Raw genomic sequence first — 16968 nt, 5'->3', positions numbered from 1 at the left:
TCATTTACACACAGCTTTATTTAAAACTGATTAATAGTTCTCAAAGTGTGATGTGTGATGTGTGTTCTGGTTAACCAATCAGATCCAGGATTTTGAAGCTTGTGGCAGGAAAAGTGTAAAGATAAGTCATATTGGGGCCAAAGTGGTCACGTCAAACTTTGTGATCTAATCTCCTGCGCACGTTCGAGCTTGTGGTCTTGGCAACGGGATTGTCAACGGCTTCAAAGAACGGAAAAATCCTGGATCATTTCAGTACGACAAACAGTTTCCTCACACACACACACACACACACACGGCACACTCTTTTACTACTGTTACAAAACACACTGTGGTTTCACCTATAAACATTTGGTATGCTGAAAAGGGGTTTGCAGGAACTATCGCCTTGCTAAACGCAGTCGAAACACTTACTGACTCTAATCAGACACAGCAGGATGTCTTCAGGGCATGTGACGAAACAAACCAGCTCCACCAGAGCACCAGGACCAACACTGTAAACTCTACCAGTGAGCTGACATCACACCGATCGAACAGAGCGTCCGTATGACTAACAGCCAAAATCTATCAAAAGTCCAGCTGAGAACCTGCTTTAAATACAGCAGCATCTCCAGATGAGACATCAACAACATCATTTACAAAAAGTGAGGAACAAAACATTTAGTGACGACACAAATAGTAACACCGTCGTTCTGGGATAGTTAATACACCCCTTTTTATTTTATAATAAACTTTTTTGTTAGGTCATCACGTTTTGACGGTTTTTAACTCCACCCCCTGGCAAAAGTGAAGAGAAAATGTTTGCTGAAAGAAATAAACTTGAAAATAACAGATCATATATCGCGTTCTGCGTCGTATTTGAACACACAGTTTTACATTGTTTTTTTTCGATGCTCAGTTTTAGTATTTATTGAAAGGATCAAAAACTTACAGGTTTCAAAATAAACATCAATTTGTCGTATTTCATTTGGCTAGATTTCAGCCTAGCTAGAGCTACTGTAGCTAACTAATGAATATAAAAGATTAATAGTTCTTTCCAAGCCAGAAGATAACTACAAAGATATACAAAAATATAATTTTTCATTAAAAAAATAAATAAACAAACAAACAAACAAACAAATAAATAAATAAATCGTAATAATATCTTGTTACGTTACATCAGTTCTGCTAATCCTTCATGTCAAAAATGACCACTTCCTGGTGTCCCAGAGTATTTCCAACGCATCGCTCTTGAAAATGGGTTTCGTGTTTTGTTCGTCTGTTTTAACGTAACGTTAATATCTCTTGATGATGTGCTGATCACTCGATTGATAATTCTGAATATATTTGTTGCATCGGAACATAAAATATATGGCTGTTACATGCTGTAACTTTCTACCATTATGTGCTCTTGTGTTTTGTAAATTTGAGGATCTGAGACACAAAATCGCGGCTTTTATCTACCAGATATCTGGTTTTTTTGTGTAAGATGACATCGTATGATGATTAAAATCATGTTGTTTTGGCAAACAAAGGCCAACATAAGGTCCTTCCCAGTGGATGGTCGTGTCAAAGCTTCGCACTGGCACGATGACATTCGATTTACATTACACACACACACACACATACACTCTTTGTCTATATATGAATAATTACAAATTCCCCCCTCACTCACACTCACACAAACACACACGTATACACACACACACACACACACATATACATATACACACACACAAGAAGACGCCTTCTTTCACAAAAACGCGCCTGTTTGAGAAGAACATGAGTGGGAGAGTGGGACTGAAGGGGGACGGAGTGATGATAGTGAAAGAATGCAGAGAGAAAGTGTGAAAAGAAAAAAAAAAGAAAATGTAAAAGAAAGAAAGAGAGAGAGCATTGTGGCCATCTGTGAAGTTGGAAAGCTGCCAAACTCCTGGCCCGAAAGCCTGAGCACATGTTTAACTGCCTCACTCTGTACCATAGCCCACCTTAGGGCTGACAAACATGGCAGCATGGAATAACCCCACACACACACACTCACACACTCAGCACGAGTCAGTCATTCACATTTTATGACTGCACAGACACAATGTTTGTAAAAAGCGAACAGCTCTCCGCAGCTTGTGAAATACCTAACGCAGACTCCGTTTAAACAAATAAAAATCCGCACTCATTTATGTGGCGCGATTTACACACGTCTCCATCACTAAAACGACTGCACCTGTTCGCAAGCGTGGCACAGATCAGCTTTGGTTTTACACAACCCCGGGATTCCTGTAAACCTCTTCAACACGTCTCAGCATAGCGAGACTTGCTCTTCACTATATACATTGGTTCACTATATATGTAAAAAAAAATTATCATCATTTCAAGGAAAACTCCAACAACTCCAATAAGATTACACCAGATAAATGGCCCATTCCTTCTCAGCATGATATTCCCGTTTCATCGTCACAACCTGAAGCCAGCCACAATGTGCTTAAGAAAACACACAAACACAAGCCTCTTCGTCATAACAATTCCCTCCCATGTACGTGTTTACATATGACAGGAGCACAAAGGCTTGAACAAGTCTATGCTTGGACCCAGGGCTCCGTCCTACATTCCACACGCACATGAAATTCCAGACAAAGGCCATGGAAGCCTTCCCATATAAAGGCCAGAAAGCAACACGTCACATATTTGACAAATTTATCCCATGCCTCCAAGGCCTTTGACCGTTATATCCATCAATTCTCAAACAGTATGAATGCTGACGTTTGATCGATTTTTGCTTAAAAGCTCCATTTGTGATTTATTTGGATGAAGGGATAACACCAATAATCCCACTGAGAAACGAACTGCTGGGTTGCTACTAAACAGAACTAAACAGTTCTTCAACCCTGAAGTTTTATACCGAACTGCAAGATGGATTTAATCATCTGAATACTAAAACACTAAATCGTGCATGAGAAGCAAACATCTAGATCCAGTATGACAAAATTCTAACATTAAGTTCCTCACAAACTGAAAACGTGATATTGTGAACACCAGGACTACCTCCTTCTCCCCACCTTACACCTTACAGTAGGTTCTGACAGAAAAGTGTGTTTTATTTACATGGTTCAGGATTCGGCCAACAATTAATTTCATTCGGACGCAAGACGCGATTCCGCTGCCCACGTGACAAGCCAAAGTTACAGGAGCTATAATCTTTTAAAAAAAAAAGTCACTACATATGTTTTTCCAGCTCCAATAGAACCAGACTGAGAAGTAAACACATCTGTGACGCCGCTCAATTTATAATATTTACAAACTTGCAGCTCAAGATAAGAGACCAAGGAGACTTTAAAGATTACAGCCCAAGAGCACACAGAGCCAAAAGATAGAAGACAAACCCGAAGTACAGGCCAAGGAGTATAAACACTGAGTCTAACAGAGTATAAACCTTACATTATGAAGATCAGAGTCTAAACCCCAAAATATATACACCGCCAGGGTATACAGAGGGTGTAAAACACACGGTTATTTAACCCTTCTGGTTTATGCCCAAATTTACATACTAACCATAACCATTAAATGAAATCCTAAGTTTAAGAAGTAATCATTTTAATGTCTAAACCCCAGGAGTTTAAACCACACGAGTATTAAACTCCAGTAACATATTCCCAAAGTTTCTAAAACTGAGTATAACCATTATATAACCCCCACGGATAAAAGTAAGTAAAGTATAAACCACATGAATATTAAAACATTCTAAAAGTAAACCCCTGTGGTATGCAGTCAAGGTTTATGACCTCGAACTTTAAAATATAATAAGGTTAAATAAGGTTAGAAGTATAAAGAATATTAGTGTTAAACAATTCAAGTATTAAAAGTAAGCTAGTAATTTCTAGTATTATTATGAACCAAGGATGAAACTCCAGATCAACACCCAAAAGTATAAAAGAGAAAAAAATCCTAGTGGTGAATATTTGAAGTTTAAATCACACGAGTATTACAGGGTTACAGTATTAAACCCCTGCAGTAGCTTAAATATTCAGAGTTAAAAAGCACAACTTTAAGCGTGTAATTCCTAAATTAATTAGAATAACATTCAGTAGTGTAAAGTCTGGAATATAAACTCTTAGGGGGAAAAAAAACACATTAGTATTATAACCCGTGTAAACGCCGCTGAATTATCAACACCAAAGACTAAAAAGCTGTCGTAGGAACAGATCACAAACGAGGAACCAACTCTAGATGTATAAAACTAAAATATAAAAGCAATCGATCCAGAAGTAAAACAGAGTGAGTATTAAACCTAGAATATGTTCAGAGTTTGCAATAAACAAGTCTAACCATCATCATGTCATTTTTATTCTGTATAACTAAAAATGAACCCTGTACAAACTCCAAAAAAATATTAACCTTAAATAGACCCCACAATAGTATTAAACCATTCAGTATTAAACCCCTGTAGTATATACTCATAACTCGCATCATATAAAATAAGCATAAAAAGTAGTGAAAGCTCTGGGATACAAACTGCATATATTATAATGTGCATAAATTATAAAAATCAAAACCCAACTGAGAGATAGATAGATAGATAGATAGATAGATAGATAGATAGATAGATAGATAGATAGATAGATATAAAACAAATCCAGTATTAAACTCCTGTAGAATATGTATGGAGCTTACAGTAGAATCACCACAGCTGGATAAATCTTGATAACAAAACAAAAGTATTATATCATTCTAGATATACATCATTTAATTGCGTAAAACATTGTATTTAAAAAAAATAACTAAATTTTAGACCCAACCCCAGCTGTATTTAATAAATTAACCAAAACTACAAGCAAAAATCTCAAACATAAAGCCTACAGTAGCTATATAGAGAAGAGTGGATATAAAGTACAAATCCAGTATAATCTCGATGTAAGAACCTCAGTGTGAACCCAATAAATAAGAAACAATTCTATTATAAAGTACAAAACAAAAGTGTTCTAGATGGATAAGACCTCAATTGAACACCAACGCAAGTGTGTAAAGTATAAATGCAATGGTGTTAAGCCTGGATCATAAACACGGTTTGAAGGTTTAAGGTAATGTGAACGCACAATTGAAATAAACGACTTGATGGGATTTTACCTGCGCCAGCTGCCGCGGGTCCGGAGCACCGAACAGAGACGAGCTCGAGCTGAAGCTGATCGCTCCTCTCCGGCTCAGCACGTGCTTGGGAACCGGCCTGTCCAGAGGCAACACCGGTAACTGATAACATACTTCCATTGAACAATATGAACGCTGGATCCGGATCAAAAAAAGATCAAAGTTAAAAAAAAAATAAATAAATTAAAAAAAAAGGTAATTAAAAGAAAACTCAGAGGGTTGGCATTAAACTGCGTCTTGGGGGGAAAACCCCGGAAAGGGGTTTATTATTATTATTATTTTATTATTATTATTGTTGTTTTCTTGAAACACAATAAACCGACGTTCAGGAGTCGAATCGCTTCATTTTGTTCGGCTCGATGGTAAAGTCGCGCGCGCGCGCACACACACACACACCGCCGTCGTTGGTGCTGTCCGTGTTCTGTACGCGTGGTCCATCCTTTAGTCCCCTCTTTATTCGGCTGTCATTCCTTTCCTCCTTTTCTCAGGCAAACCGGGCCATACTGACGACGAGGCCTGGGTCTTTTTAGTATCTTTTAAAAAATGCTTCCTCATTTTTAAACTCCTCTGTGTGTGTGTGCGTGTGTGTGTGTGTTAGTCAAGCCTCATCGTGAAATGGCTCCGCGCAACGATTCCGAATAAAAAGACAAAAGGCATGACCACTTCAGGAGAGAGAGAGAGAGTGAGAGAGAGAGAGAGAGAGAGAGAGAGAGAGAGAGAGAGAGAATTCATGCACGCGCAATTTACAAAGGAAGAAAAAAGAAACAAAGTAACTAAGGAAAGGAATCCAGCAGGAAATGAGCAGGGACTCGTTTTTTTTTCATGTGGGGTTCCGATCAGCGCCGCATTTTATTCGCCCCTTTTTATTCCGTCCTTTTTTTTCTCCCCTTCCCCTCAATGCAGATAGAGAGATCAGACCTCACAGCTCTCACAGCTCACTCAATGCACCAGTGTGTCCAAAAAAAAAAAAAAAAAAAAGGTAAATAAATAAATAAATTCGAAAGAATAAAATCTTTCCAGCGCTGGTGTTTTGCCTCTTCGTTCACGTGGCCTTCTTGGAATTATTTTCTTTATAATTAAGGATAAAATAAAAGCACGCACAGCCAGTAAACTCCACAGGCTTTTTTTTTCCTGCTTTCCCCCAAAACACTGCAAGCTGCTTCCGAACATGCAGACAGGAGGCTGTCCAAGAAAAGCGCCGCTTAGAGGAACAAAATCCAGCCAATACCTATGCGGCTGTTCGTGTGCACTCGGATCTGATTGGATGAAATCGAAACACGATTTCAATTCGAGCGATCTGATTGGCTTGACGTCTTGGGCGACTCCGGGACCGATTGATATGCAGTCGTGCGCCGACTATATGGACCTCAGCGAGGGTATTCCACACGCCGGGGTTTGCCCTACATCACCGCCTGTGATCACCCTCACTGGCATGAGTCACTCAGCCAGCACACGTTCTCATTTAAAGTGCCCCTGAAATAAAAAGAAGTGCTTTATAGCTTGTCCCTTAAACTTGTCACACCAATATGATGGCACATCAATAAAAACAAGACAAAAAACAGACAAATTAGCTTATGAGATATTCATTTATCGCTCATGGGTCATGGATTTATCCTGGTCACGATTACGGTGAGTCCGGAGCGTGATGTGGGAATATGCCCTGGATGAGTCTACAGAGAAACTTGTACTAGTTCACAACTTGAGATAATTTACTCTAGTCAAACCACCTACTGGGAGGTGGGAGGAAACCAGTCAACTCAGAGAAAACCCACGTGTGAACAGAGAGAACATAGAAAACTCCCCACAGACAGTAACCCAAGCTTAGGTTCCATATCTCAAGCTGTGATGTGGTAACGCTATAGTTTGTCATTTCCAGTAAGTGTTACGACTCACCCTATACTAGTCTTGTGTTCATATAGTTAACGTGATTTACACATGACTGTGAGATTAATGGTTGATTTCATCCTAATAGTTAAGTCATTGTGTTGTGCTAATATTAGCTTAGGCGTTCGTTTCAGCTAATATGTACTTTCCTTACCTTCACAGTTGTTTATATACTGTATGTTCAGGCATACAGTCTGGTAATGTTTTCCAACACACCCAGCTTTGTGATCTTACATATGTGAAAGAAGACTTTCCAGTTGTTTTGTTTAAAACATGGGAGCATTTTTTTGCAAGTATCTTATTGCTCTCTAGAAAGTTTATGTTCAAGCCTGGGGGTCTTGCTCTATAGTAGCAGTCCATTAGCAGTTGCATATTTATTGTATATAGGGTGGCGTTTGTATAATTTGGCGGTTATGTGACTTTTTGGAGAAGCAGCTGAAAAAAGGCTCTTGTTAAACCCCATATTTATCCATTTCTTAAGCTACTGGTTTGTTTGTTTGTTTGTTTGGTGCAGTGTGTCTCAAATGCTATTGGCTAAATCAGTAATGCATTTCAACACACTGTACTCTGACTTCGTATTTCCAAAGGAAATATGTCAACGTGCAGAATCTAATCACTGTACTCAAGCATTGGGGCCTGAGCTACAGGCTACACAATACATAATTCAACGCCATATTGTTTTAATTTTAACTAATGCTTCTATAGTCTTAGCATAATTATCATCCTTGGCAGTTGGCAAATGGTGAGCCACACTTATCACATCATATGGCTCAACTACTACTATGGAATGACAACAATGAACTCATCCAAATCGGACTTCCAGAACACGGCAACAACACAACTTTAATGACTGAAATGCTGGATAGCAGAGAAAGACGGAAATGGCTTCAAAAGCCCCAAGAAGGCAAAGAGCTTCCCAAAGGAACAATGAAATGGGCTTTGGAGGCCTTGTTTATTAACATGTCAAGATTCGGTTTGTTAAACATTACATTTTTATTTTTATTTTAAATTGGGTTGATGATTTCCAACTAAGCATTTTCCCAGTGTAATGGCTTTGTGTGTTGTAAATCACTTGGTGATATTCACTTTATTATATATATTATATATACACTACAGCACAGTGAAATTCTAACTTCACATATCCCAACTTTGGAAGTTGAAGTCAGAGAGCAGGGTCAGTCATGATACAGACCCCCTGGAGAAGAGAGGGATAAGGGCCTTGCTCAAGGGCCCGACTGTGCTGGGGCTTGGACCCCGATCCTCCGATCAACAACCCAGAACCTTAACCACTCGTGCCACCACTGCCCAATATCTTATACCTGCAAATTTCTAACAATTAGCTCATGAGACTCAATTCACACAATAAGATTCAAAAGTTAAAGTTAACTACAAATCAAACCACATCCTGATTGCTGGTTTAAATTTGTTCAAATTTCTAATGAGACTAATAAATGAGACCCAAACCTGTAAGTTACCCCATACATACATTCGCTTGTTTATTTATCCAGAATATTTTCTTCTTTCAACATTTATAGAAACATGAATAAATATAAATATCAGTCTGGGTTAGCTACTCTTACATCTGAAGGGTGTTGGTATGTCATGGCATTTGTATGTTATTCATATAATAATTAGCAGATTGTAACACATCTATGGTTTGGATTTATTAACCTCCACTTTTTTAATTGTCTTGGTGTAAACTGAGTACGCTTTTTAAACCTCTAATCCCCTGAAATTCCTGTAATGAAGGTATAACTGCCATTTAATGGTGCATCACATTCAACGCTCTAAGTAAACTCATCACTTTTTGGCTTGTGCTGGATTCATTTTAATCATAAGGGCAAACCTGTGTGCGTAAAAGAATTAGAGATAAAATGTTTTCGCCTTAGAGTGTTTGAATGTTTTAACTTGAATCGCAGTAGGCCAAGGGGACAATAGCGTGCCGTGCCATGGCAACAATCAGGCCGTATGCCAATAGTGGGTACAATGACTCGCTCCCACCTCCTCCCTAGCAGCTTAGAATACAATTCAGCACAGCCCAACCCCCTGCCATGCAGCCCAGAGCCTCTTCCGGCTAGATCAATTTCACTCTCCTGAAGCACAAACCTGGACCAGAACGTACCATAATTTAAAAATATGCATACTATATATATCGTAAACTGTGCTCATATGTATGTATATATATATATATATATATATATATATATATATATATATATATATATATATATATATGAAAAAGTATTGAACTCCTTCAGACCAAACACAATTCAAATTATTATTAATCTACATCATTAACTGAAATATTATTGTGATGTTTGAAAACAGGCCACATAACCATAACAAACTCAAATCATCACCTCTGACTGGTTACTTCATAGCCTTTAACGACCAATCAGCTCAATGAAAGGATTAAATAAAAGTTCAGGTTATAGGTTTATACACTAGTCTTATAATTTGCATTGTAATATAAAGCATCAGTCAACATGCTTTAAAGATGAAATAAGATGAGGCAAATGATCATCTCAAGATGTGTAAACAATGAAAACATGATGAATAAGATCTTTACAGTGATGGCTTAGATAGAAAACATGAAAAACTTTGCATCTGCAATAAATAAATAAGTCAGATTTCAAAGATATCAATGTCCTATATCATGATTCACTCCAAGTTGGCCATGTTCACTCCCTTAGTTACACCAATTTTTAGTGCTTTAGTTAATTCACTGTAAAACTAACAGTTTGTGGGGTTTGATATTGAGGTAGAAACTGATGTAAGGTGTTTACATTGTAAATGTATGTGCTGTAAAGATGATCCGGATAATATAAAGCATGTTGCTTTAAGCTGGTTAACCAAAGCAGTGATGGACAGCATGAGATGTGTTACAGTCTCCGTGCGAGGCTAATCAGGGACTCTCCTCATTCCCTAACTAGGAGGAAACCATTTAGCAATGATTTGTTTCTAATGCACTGTTTGCGGTACACAGTGTTCATGCGCCTGCATCAGCTTCACCGAGGGCCCCAGGGGAAGTGTGCTGTGATGAGAGGAGGGAAGCGGCGCACCTGTTAATTCCCCCTGAGACGCCGCCTGAGAGGAGGCTCTGAATCCGGTGAACGTTTTACCTCAGTCATCAGACCACACACACACACACACACACACACACACACACACACACACACACACACACACACACACACACACACTGCATAATTGATAGAGCTTGTTTATGTCAGACATGGTGCAGGGCTCAGTCCTGATACAGCTTATGTTCACTTCCCTTCATCACTTCCACTTGGGAAGACCTTTGACGCATTCAGAACGTTAGGGGGGATCACTTAAGTCGTTTCGTACCAAAATCGTTTTTCTTGCACATCTTCCTCGTACATAACTTACTTAACATTTCTAAATGTTCATTAAAACTCAACCCGTTTATATAAAAATGTTACATTCATATAAAATAATAATTTTTCAAGAAACGGTGTAAAAACTGAACCCCCCTGCTTGATGGACTCTTCCAACTTGCTCAGGATAGCGGTTTAAATAAAGGGCTTTTGTGTATAATTTGAGCTTTTAAATGAACTTTAACTCAAATTATTATTAAGAAAAACAACTCTAAGACATTAGCTTATAGCCTACATGAGTGAATAGGTAGCTAAACGACTACATAAATATTGGTGCTTATGATTAAAATGGTCAAAAGCAAGAAAATAAAATTGTGTGTAAACCTTGTGAGCGTGATCAGTGTCCTCTGTCGCCATCTGGTGGCAGTATGAGTAAAAACCACACGGAGTTATTTTTGTGTAAACAGAATAAACACAATGCAAACAAAAGAAAACAAAACAAAAAAAAACTCTCAAAGAAAATACAAAGAAAATTTGGAAATTTTAGAAAATCGTAGAAATTCTGATGATTTGTTCTTCACATTGTGAAATCAGTCTAATATAAATAAATAAAATTTCTTGCAGTCTAACTGGAGACAAAACAGTTTATAGAGTGCCCAGTCTTAATGATTCAATAATTACACTAATTATCTAAATATTATTTAGTATTTATTAATATATTAAAGGAGCAGTTTGTAAGATGTTTAATGTGTCCAATGAAAAACACTACAAAACACTAAAGATAAAAGTTAAGAGAATTTATTAAACATTATTGTGAGAATATGGACTCATGCATTTATTTTTTATTATTTTTTATTATTATTATTATTATTTGCATGTTCTGTGTTATTTCAATGAGAATTTATTTTTTCTTAATAAACAGACAAACGCCAAAAAAATAAACCAGGAGATGGCGCTCTGATACTGATGCTTTTAATAAACACAAACGATTAAAGTATTTGGGCATACCTGTAGGATTTTAGATTTAAGCACATGAATAAAATGAAAATAAAGGATGTGTGTCATTCCAAAAAAATCTTTCATTTCATTATCAGTCGCATTCCTGCATCTATCCATCCATCCATCCATCCATCCGTCCATTCCAGTGTCCTCCTATAGTTCACCCAACACACACACTGAAATCCAATCAAGCTTGTTGCAGTTACCTGAACTCATGATTCAGTCCATGTATAATTCATTTGCTCAGTGATCCACTCACTTATAGAGAAGCAACCTGACTCCGGTGACCCGTCTGCAGAACCTCAGAGACGATCGCAACTTCCAGCATCACCAGGTTGGCTTTAACAGGTAGGTAAGATAATAACATTCTTTCTTTATCATATCTGATCATGTGATAACAGACAGGTTATTATGATTTGCTTTATTTTTCTGCATTCCAGCACTGAATATATTTTGAGAAACATCATACTTGAGTAATGTTGTATAGTATTAAATATTCAGTACAGGCTCGGCATCAGGGATGGAATGATTCAGGCAGATGATACCTTAAAATATACAGGTGTGTGATGAAGCTTTGTTATTTGTGGACAAGTTTCCAGGCTACAGGAAGTTACCTTTTATTCAGCACAAGGCCTACGATGACAACTTACAGGCCTAGATATTAAAGCCTGCCTTTAGAATGGAAAGTTGTTCCTTGTTGCTGTGATGAATACCTGTCGCTCTGCAGACATTTTATTTATAGTATATGTGATGTGAAGGTAATGCTCAGGGAAGATGAGTGAACAAAGACAGCGAGCCCTGTCCACGTCAGGTGAGGCTCTGTACCTGGTCCTTGGCCTTGACAAGAACTGCACCCACGATGATGTCAAGAAATCCTACAGGTAGGTTCCAAGGTCTCTTGCTATTTCTGTATAACTAAACATCTTCTGATAATGAGATCGTCCGGTGTCTCTGGTGACAAATATCTAGCAACTCAGATGGCTGTTTGTTCTTGGATTTATTTCTGTAAACAGAGTTTAATCTTGACGGAAGAGACAAGCAGACTAACAGCTAGTCAGAAAACAAGCTTTGGTTTTAAAATAGCTGTATTGAGTTTATAAAAAAGAAATAAATAAATAAATAAATAAAGAGCTGATGGATGATGGAGTAAATTTAATAGCAAATGCGAGTAGAGGCTGACGCTCTACTGGGTAACACTAACACTGTCTAAGGTTTAGATCGTTATACTGACTATAATCTCTCTCCAAGTGCATTCACAAGCACTACAGATGGAGAAATATTAAAATCGATCCAGAAAGAAGACATTTTGAAACCACGCACTGAGGTATTACCAGGTATGATAATTCATTGTTGCACAAGAAGCCGCGCTTCAGCTAAAAATATCACGAGAGCTTAAACACTGATGCAACAAAAGGGACGATTCCATAACATTAGTTCGTATCAAAGCCAGAGCGATGCTCCAACAATTACTGAGACTTAAGTGCACTAATTCCTGCTGCCTTTAAGATCCATTTAGATGTTAAAGCATTTAAACAGCACTTGCTTGAGCTTAATGAATATGTCATCGTAGCAACTCTTTCCTGAGACTGTCAGCTTAATCAAAAATTAATGAGCATGTGTTTGGAGCGTTATAAAATGTTGATGAGAAATGACATATTTTAGAGCAGCGCTGAAAATTTGTATATATTTTTTTTAAATAGTGCTTATTTTATAGACAGTGAGTGAAGATAAAATGTCTTATTTTATATCAAGCTTGTTTATTTATTTATTTATTTATTTATTTAAATCTCTCTCCTGATTGGAAAGTATTTAATTATATAACAGCTACGTGAAGACCTTCTCAGAAGATCCCAATAAAGGAAACTCTAAAATAGTTTGGGGATAATTCAGGAGAAAGGGTCTAATCTTGTACACTCTTTTGCAGGTTGTGTAAATTTAGTAAGAATCGCACATGATCAAGTCTAATAGGGGAAATTTCGGTGACGTGACGTGTTGCTAACACGGGCACGTTTTTATTTTTGTCTTTCAGCAAGGGAAAAAAGTTTTGTCGAGTTCAGGTGCCATGAGTGTTAGGTTTCTCAGATGTTCCTTTATTATCACAAGTAATAAAATGTGAAATGATAAAAAATCTAAAGATTTAATATCAATATATATAATGATCTAATAAAAAAATTAAAAATATCAGTTTGAAGCTTAAGAACTTGTGCCTCCAGCTGCTTCTGTATCCTCTGAACAGATTTTGGTTCCAAAAGCTATAATTTTCACCTCATATTTTTCCAGACATATCTCCAGATTTTACACACGTCTTCTTCAAAGTAAGTTTGAAGGCAGAAAGGGTCATGTCAAAACCGTCTTCTTTCTTTGGAGCCTTTTTTTCAGGATCTTTTCGGAAATTGAACGGTGTACATACTTTTGCGCTGAACTGTATCACTAGCTTTGAGTCATTGCTATAATTCTGTAATGTAATATTAAAGAATTTATGCATGTGATGAGAGTCCTATGTTTTTTTTTTGTTTTTTTTAACAGGAAGCTCGCTTTGAAATATCATCCAGACAAGAACCCGGATAACCCTGATGCTGCTGAAAAGTTCAAGGAACTCAACAACGCTCACTCCGTGCTCTCGGACCTCACAAAACGGAACATTTATGACAAATATGGTTCGTTGGGTCTCTACGTGGCCCAGCAGTTTGGAGAGGAGAACGTGAACACATATTTTATGCTCTCCAGTTGGTGGGCCAAGGTGAGATTCTAGCACAACACGCAGAGCCGACTTTAATTACTGGTGACTGATTGTCTTACTGTACGTGTGTGTGTGTGTGTGTGTGTGTGTGTGTGTGTGTGTGTGTGTGTGTGTGTGTGTGTTTGTGTGTGTGTGTACACTTGACTACAGGGTCTGTTTGCCATCTGCGGCTTGCTGACAGGCTGCTATTTCTGCTGCTGCCTGTGCTGCTGCTTCAACTGCTGCTGTGGCAAGTGTAAGCCCCGAACTCCCGGAGAGGAAGACCCTGAGTGCTACGTGTCTCCTGAAGACCTAGAGGAGCAGATTCGCACTGACACGGAGCGGGGTGAGCACACACACACACACACATACACACACCCATACACATTGACCAAGACAAAACAATTTATCATCCTTTTACATTATGCTTCTATATCAAGTCTCTAAGCCGGATCTGGACAATGCAATGAACTGAAGTTCCACCTTGAAGCTCATGTCCCTATAACAGCATTTTCCAAACTGGTTTATTTCCCTTATAACACAGTAATTACATATCTTTAATTATAAACAACGCATCTTAAAATTACATTATGAAACATCTTCAGAACAAATTATTTCTTTTTATCACTGAAGTTTCAGCCTTTTATTACACTCCTGAGGCTAATAAACACAAATCCGTGATCACGGGAGAGATCTAGAGACTCATTCATTATCAAATAGTAGCTGTGTGTAAATTTAGACAGCTATCATGATATGCTATATTTAAAAAAAACAAAAATACTGTTGACTGTCCACATACTGTACTAGCTTGGTGACGGGTGTTAAAACATTGAGCTGTACACATTGTGTTAAAGAAAAACAAATCTAAACCATGGATCCTTTTCTGGTGTGTGTTCTCTGTAGAAGCTTTTCATATCAGGGGCCAAAGCCTAGATCTTAAAATACACAATTTATCCAACACCCACCCTGTTACTGACAATAAATAGACTACATACTTCTGAGCCAGATGTTTGGATATAAAGCGTTGTCTTTGCGCCAGTTCACAGTAGGAGGTTCTTCAAGGCCCTCACAAAGCTGATAATTACTGCCTCTGAGTCATTTCTCAGACTGAGTTTGCATACTGGTTATTTTTACTTATCACGCAATAATAAGAGGCAATGTGTTTGTTCCTGGCTTTTGGGAAAATATCAGGCGTATCCGTAGATATAAAATGTTTCTAAGTCACTTTAATGTCTGAGGAGTTTCTTTCGTCCATAACACACAAATCTGGTGATTCAGAGGTGTAGGAATAGACAGAGGTTGTTAATAATCTATATATACACTGAAAATACCACATATACTGTATGCTTTAAGTTACGTATATAACTTGTGTCATGGTGTGAGACTTAAAACCTTCTGGGTGATGATGCAATCATCTCATCAGGCTGCCCTTTAAAGAGGGATAAGGAAACGTGTGGTGTGACGTCCTTGAACTGGATGAAAAGCACGTTTTTTCAGCAGGAAGCCCAATTACAGTCCATGTTCTAATGTGACCCTGTGTGAAAAGCAGTTCTCATTTTGTTTGATAATGATTGCCCTAACTTACCTCTGTGTGTGTGTGTGTGTGTTTATTTGGCCAGATGGTGACACTCCTGTAATGCATCAGCCAACTAATGCAAGTGAGAAGACCCAGCTGATTGGGGACGGACACCGGACATACACCTGAGACAGAGTGTCTTAAAAAACTGCACTTTCTGATATAGTTTTGCTTGAATCGCTGTTGAATAGCTTTTAAAATATCACACATCTCATAACGTTAACACTGGAAGGTAACTGGGATGTGTCTTAATCATGGAAGTTTTTCAACCAATGCTATCTGTACATAACATAAACTATTACTATATATTTTTTTCTGCAGATAATAAGTCGTATTGTAACGTAATGTGTCTCTGATGTCTAGCATATTAAGAATAAAAGAAAGTTTTCACAGAAGCCAGACAGATGCAATCATTTCATATAATGAAAAATGGCAAAGCAAAGATTAGTAATGCTGCCTGACTCAGAATCATTAACAAGTGTGTTCCATTGTAATTGTGTAATAAACTATATAGCCAACGCTTTGTGGACACCTGACCATGTGCCATGCCAGATTTTGGTCCCCTCATAATGTTATAAATTATAATGACCTCCACTTGCCTGGGGTGGCTTCATTAGATTTCGAAACATTGCTGGAGTATTTGTGCATTACATAAGCCAAAGTACACTAATATATAAATAACATAATTTCTTCGAGACATATTTTATAAAAAATATAAAAATTCCTTCGAGCCGGATTCGAACCAGCGACCTAAGGATCACTATTTAGCCACTACAGTCCTCCGCTCTACCAACTGAGCTATCGAAGGACAATACGTTAGCCATTCAGAAGACTACTGCAGGTTTCAGGTAAAACAACGTTTTCCACAAACTGTTAATGTCATTCACCGAGCGTTAGATTTTATCGTGGAGTTTTGTAATATGAACCAGCTTGTAAGAGCTCGTCCATCACTTTGTGTCAGGTGGATAAAAAGGAAAAAATACTGACTCCTTCGAGCCGGATTCGAACCAGCGACCTAAGGATAACTATGTAATCACTACAGTCCTCCGCTCTACCAACTGAGCTATCGAAGGGCGGTTTTGTAGTTGTTATATATATTAAGGTTCTATATATATTAAGGTTGTTATAGATATATATTAAGGTTCTTCACAGGCTCCCCGTGACCCGAGGTAGTTCGGATAAGCGGTAGAAGATGAATGAATGAATGTTCCGACTAGTTAGCGCTAAAGTCAAGGCGTTGAGTGATCCGTTATAGGAGGGGAATTAGCTCAAATGGTAGAGCGCTCGCTTAGCATGCGAGAGGTAGCGGGATCGATGCCCGCATTCTCCATGGGAAA

General features: G+C 38.0%; 2 protein-coding genes and 3 non-coding genes across 8 annotated transcripts in view; 2 read left to right on the top strand and 3 right to left on the bottom strand.

Annotated features, from left to right (window-relative positions):
• The window catches only part of pde7a (phosphodiesterase 7A), a 30808-nt gene extending 24521 nt beyond the window's left edge, over positions 1 to 6287 (bottom strand). For 3 of the 4 annotated variants that reach the window (XM_060861257.1, XM_060861258.1, XM_060861260.1), the window contains exon 1: positions 5095 to 6287. In XM_060861257.1, coding sequence (XP_060717240.1) covers positions 5095 to 5232 — 138 coding nt within the window. In that variant the 5' untranslated portion in view covers positions 5233 to 6287. The remainder of the gene's footprint in view (positions 1 to 5094) is intronic. The other variant, XM_060861259.1, reaches the window with a different exon arrangement.
• Positions 6288 to 11433: 5146 nt separating this feature from the next.
• dnajc5b (DnaJ (Hsp40) homolog, subfamily C, member 5 beta) lies at positions 11434 to 15911 on the top strand. Its single transcript, XM_060861806.1, has 5 exons — positions 11434 to 11684; positions 12095 to 12217; positions 13863 to 14076; positions 14227 to 14401; positions 15675 to 15911. The coding sequence occupies exons 2-5, from the start codon at positions 12111 to 12113 to the stop codon at positions 15758 to 15760; spliced, it is 582 nt and encodes a 193-aa protein (XP_060717789.1). The 5' UTR covers positions 11434 to 11684; positions 12095 to 12110; the 3' UTR covers positions 15761 to 15911.
• Positions 15912 to 16353: 442 nt separating this feature from the next.
• Positions 16354 to 16439, bottom strand: trnay-gua (transfer RNA tyrosine (anticodon GUA)). Its single transcript is given in 2 exon segments — positions 16354 to 16389; positions 16403 to 16439. It is a non-coding gene; the product is annotated as a tRNA-Tyr (tRNA).
• A 179-nt stretch (positions 16440 to 16618) lies between these two features.
• Positions 16619 to 16704, bottom strand: trnay-gua (transfer RNA tyrosine (anticodon GUA)). Its single transcript is given in 2 exon segments — positions 16619 to 16654; positions 16668 to 16704. It is a non-coding gene; the product is annotated as a tRNA-Tyr (tRNA).
• A 184-nt stretch (positions 16705 to 16888) lies between these two features.
• On the top strand, positions 16889 to 16961 carry trnaa-agc (transfer RNA alanine (anticodon AGC)). The gene has a single exon. It is a non-coding gene; the product is annotated as a tRNA-Ala (tRNA).
• Positions 16962 to 16968: the final 7 nt, after the last annotated feature.

Source organism: Tachysurus vachellii, chromosome 25, assembly GCF_030014155.1.
Source record: "Tachysurus vachellii isolate PV-2020 chromosome 25, HZAU_Pvac_v1, whole genome shotgun sequence".
NCBI classification, from domain to species: domain Eukaryota; kingdom Metazoa; phylum Chordata; class Actinopteri; order Siluriformes; family Bagridae; genus Tachysurus; species Tachysurus vachellii.
The sequence above is the reverse complement of the archived record's forward strand: the minus strand, read 5'-3'. Positions and strand labels throughout refer to the sequence as shown.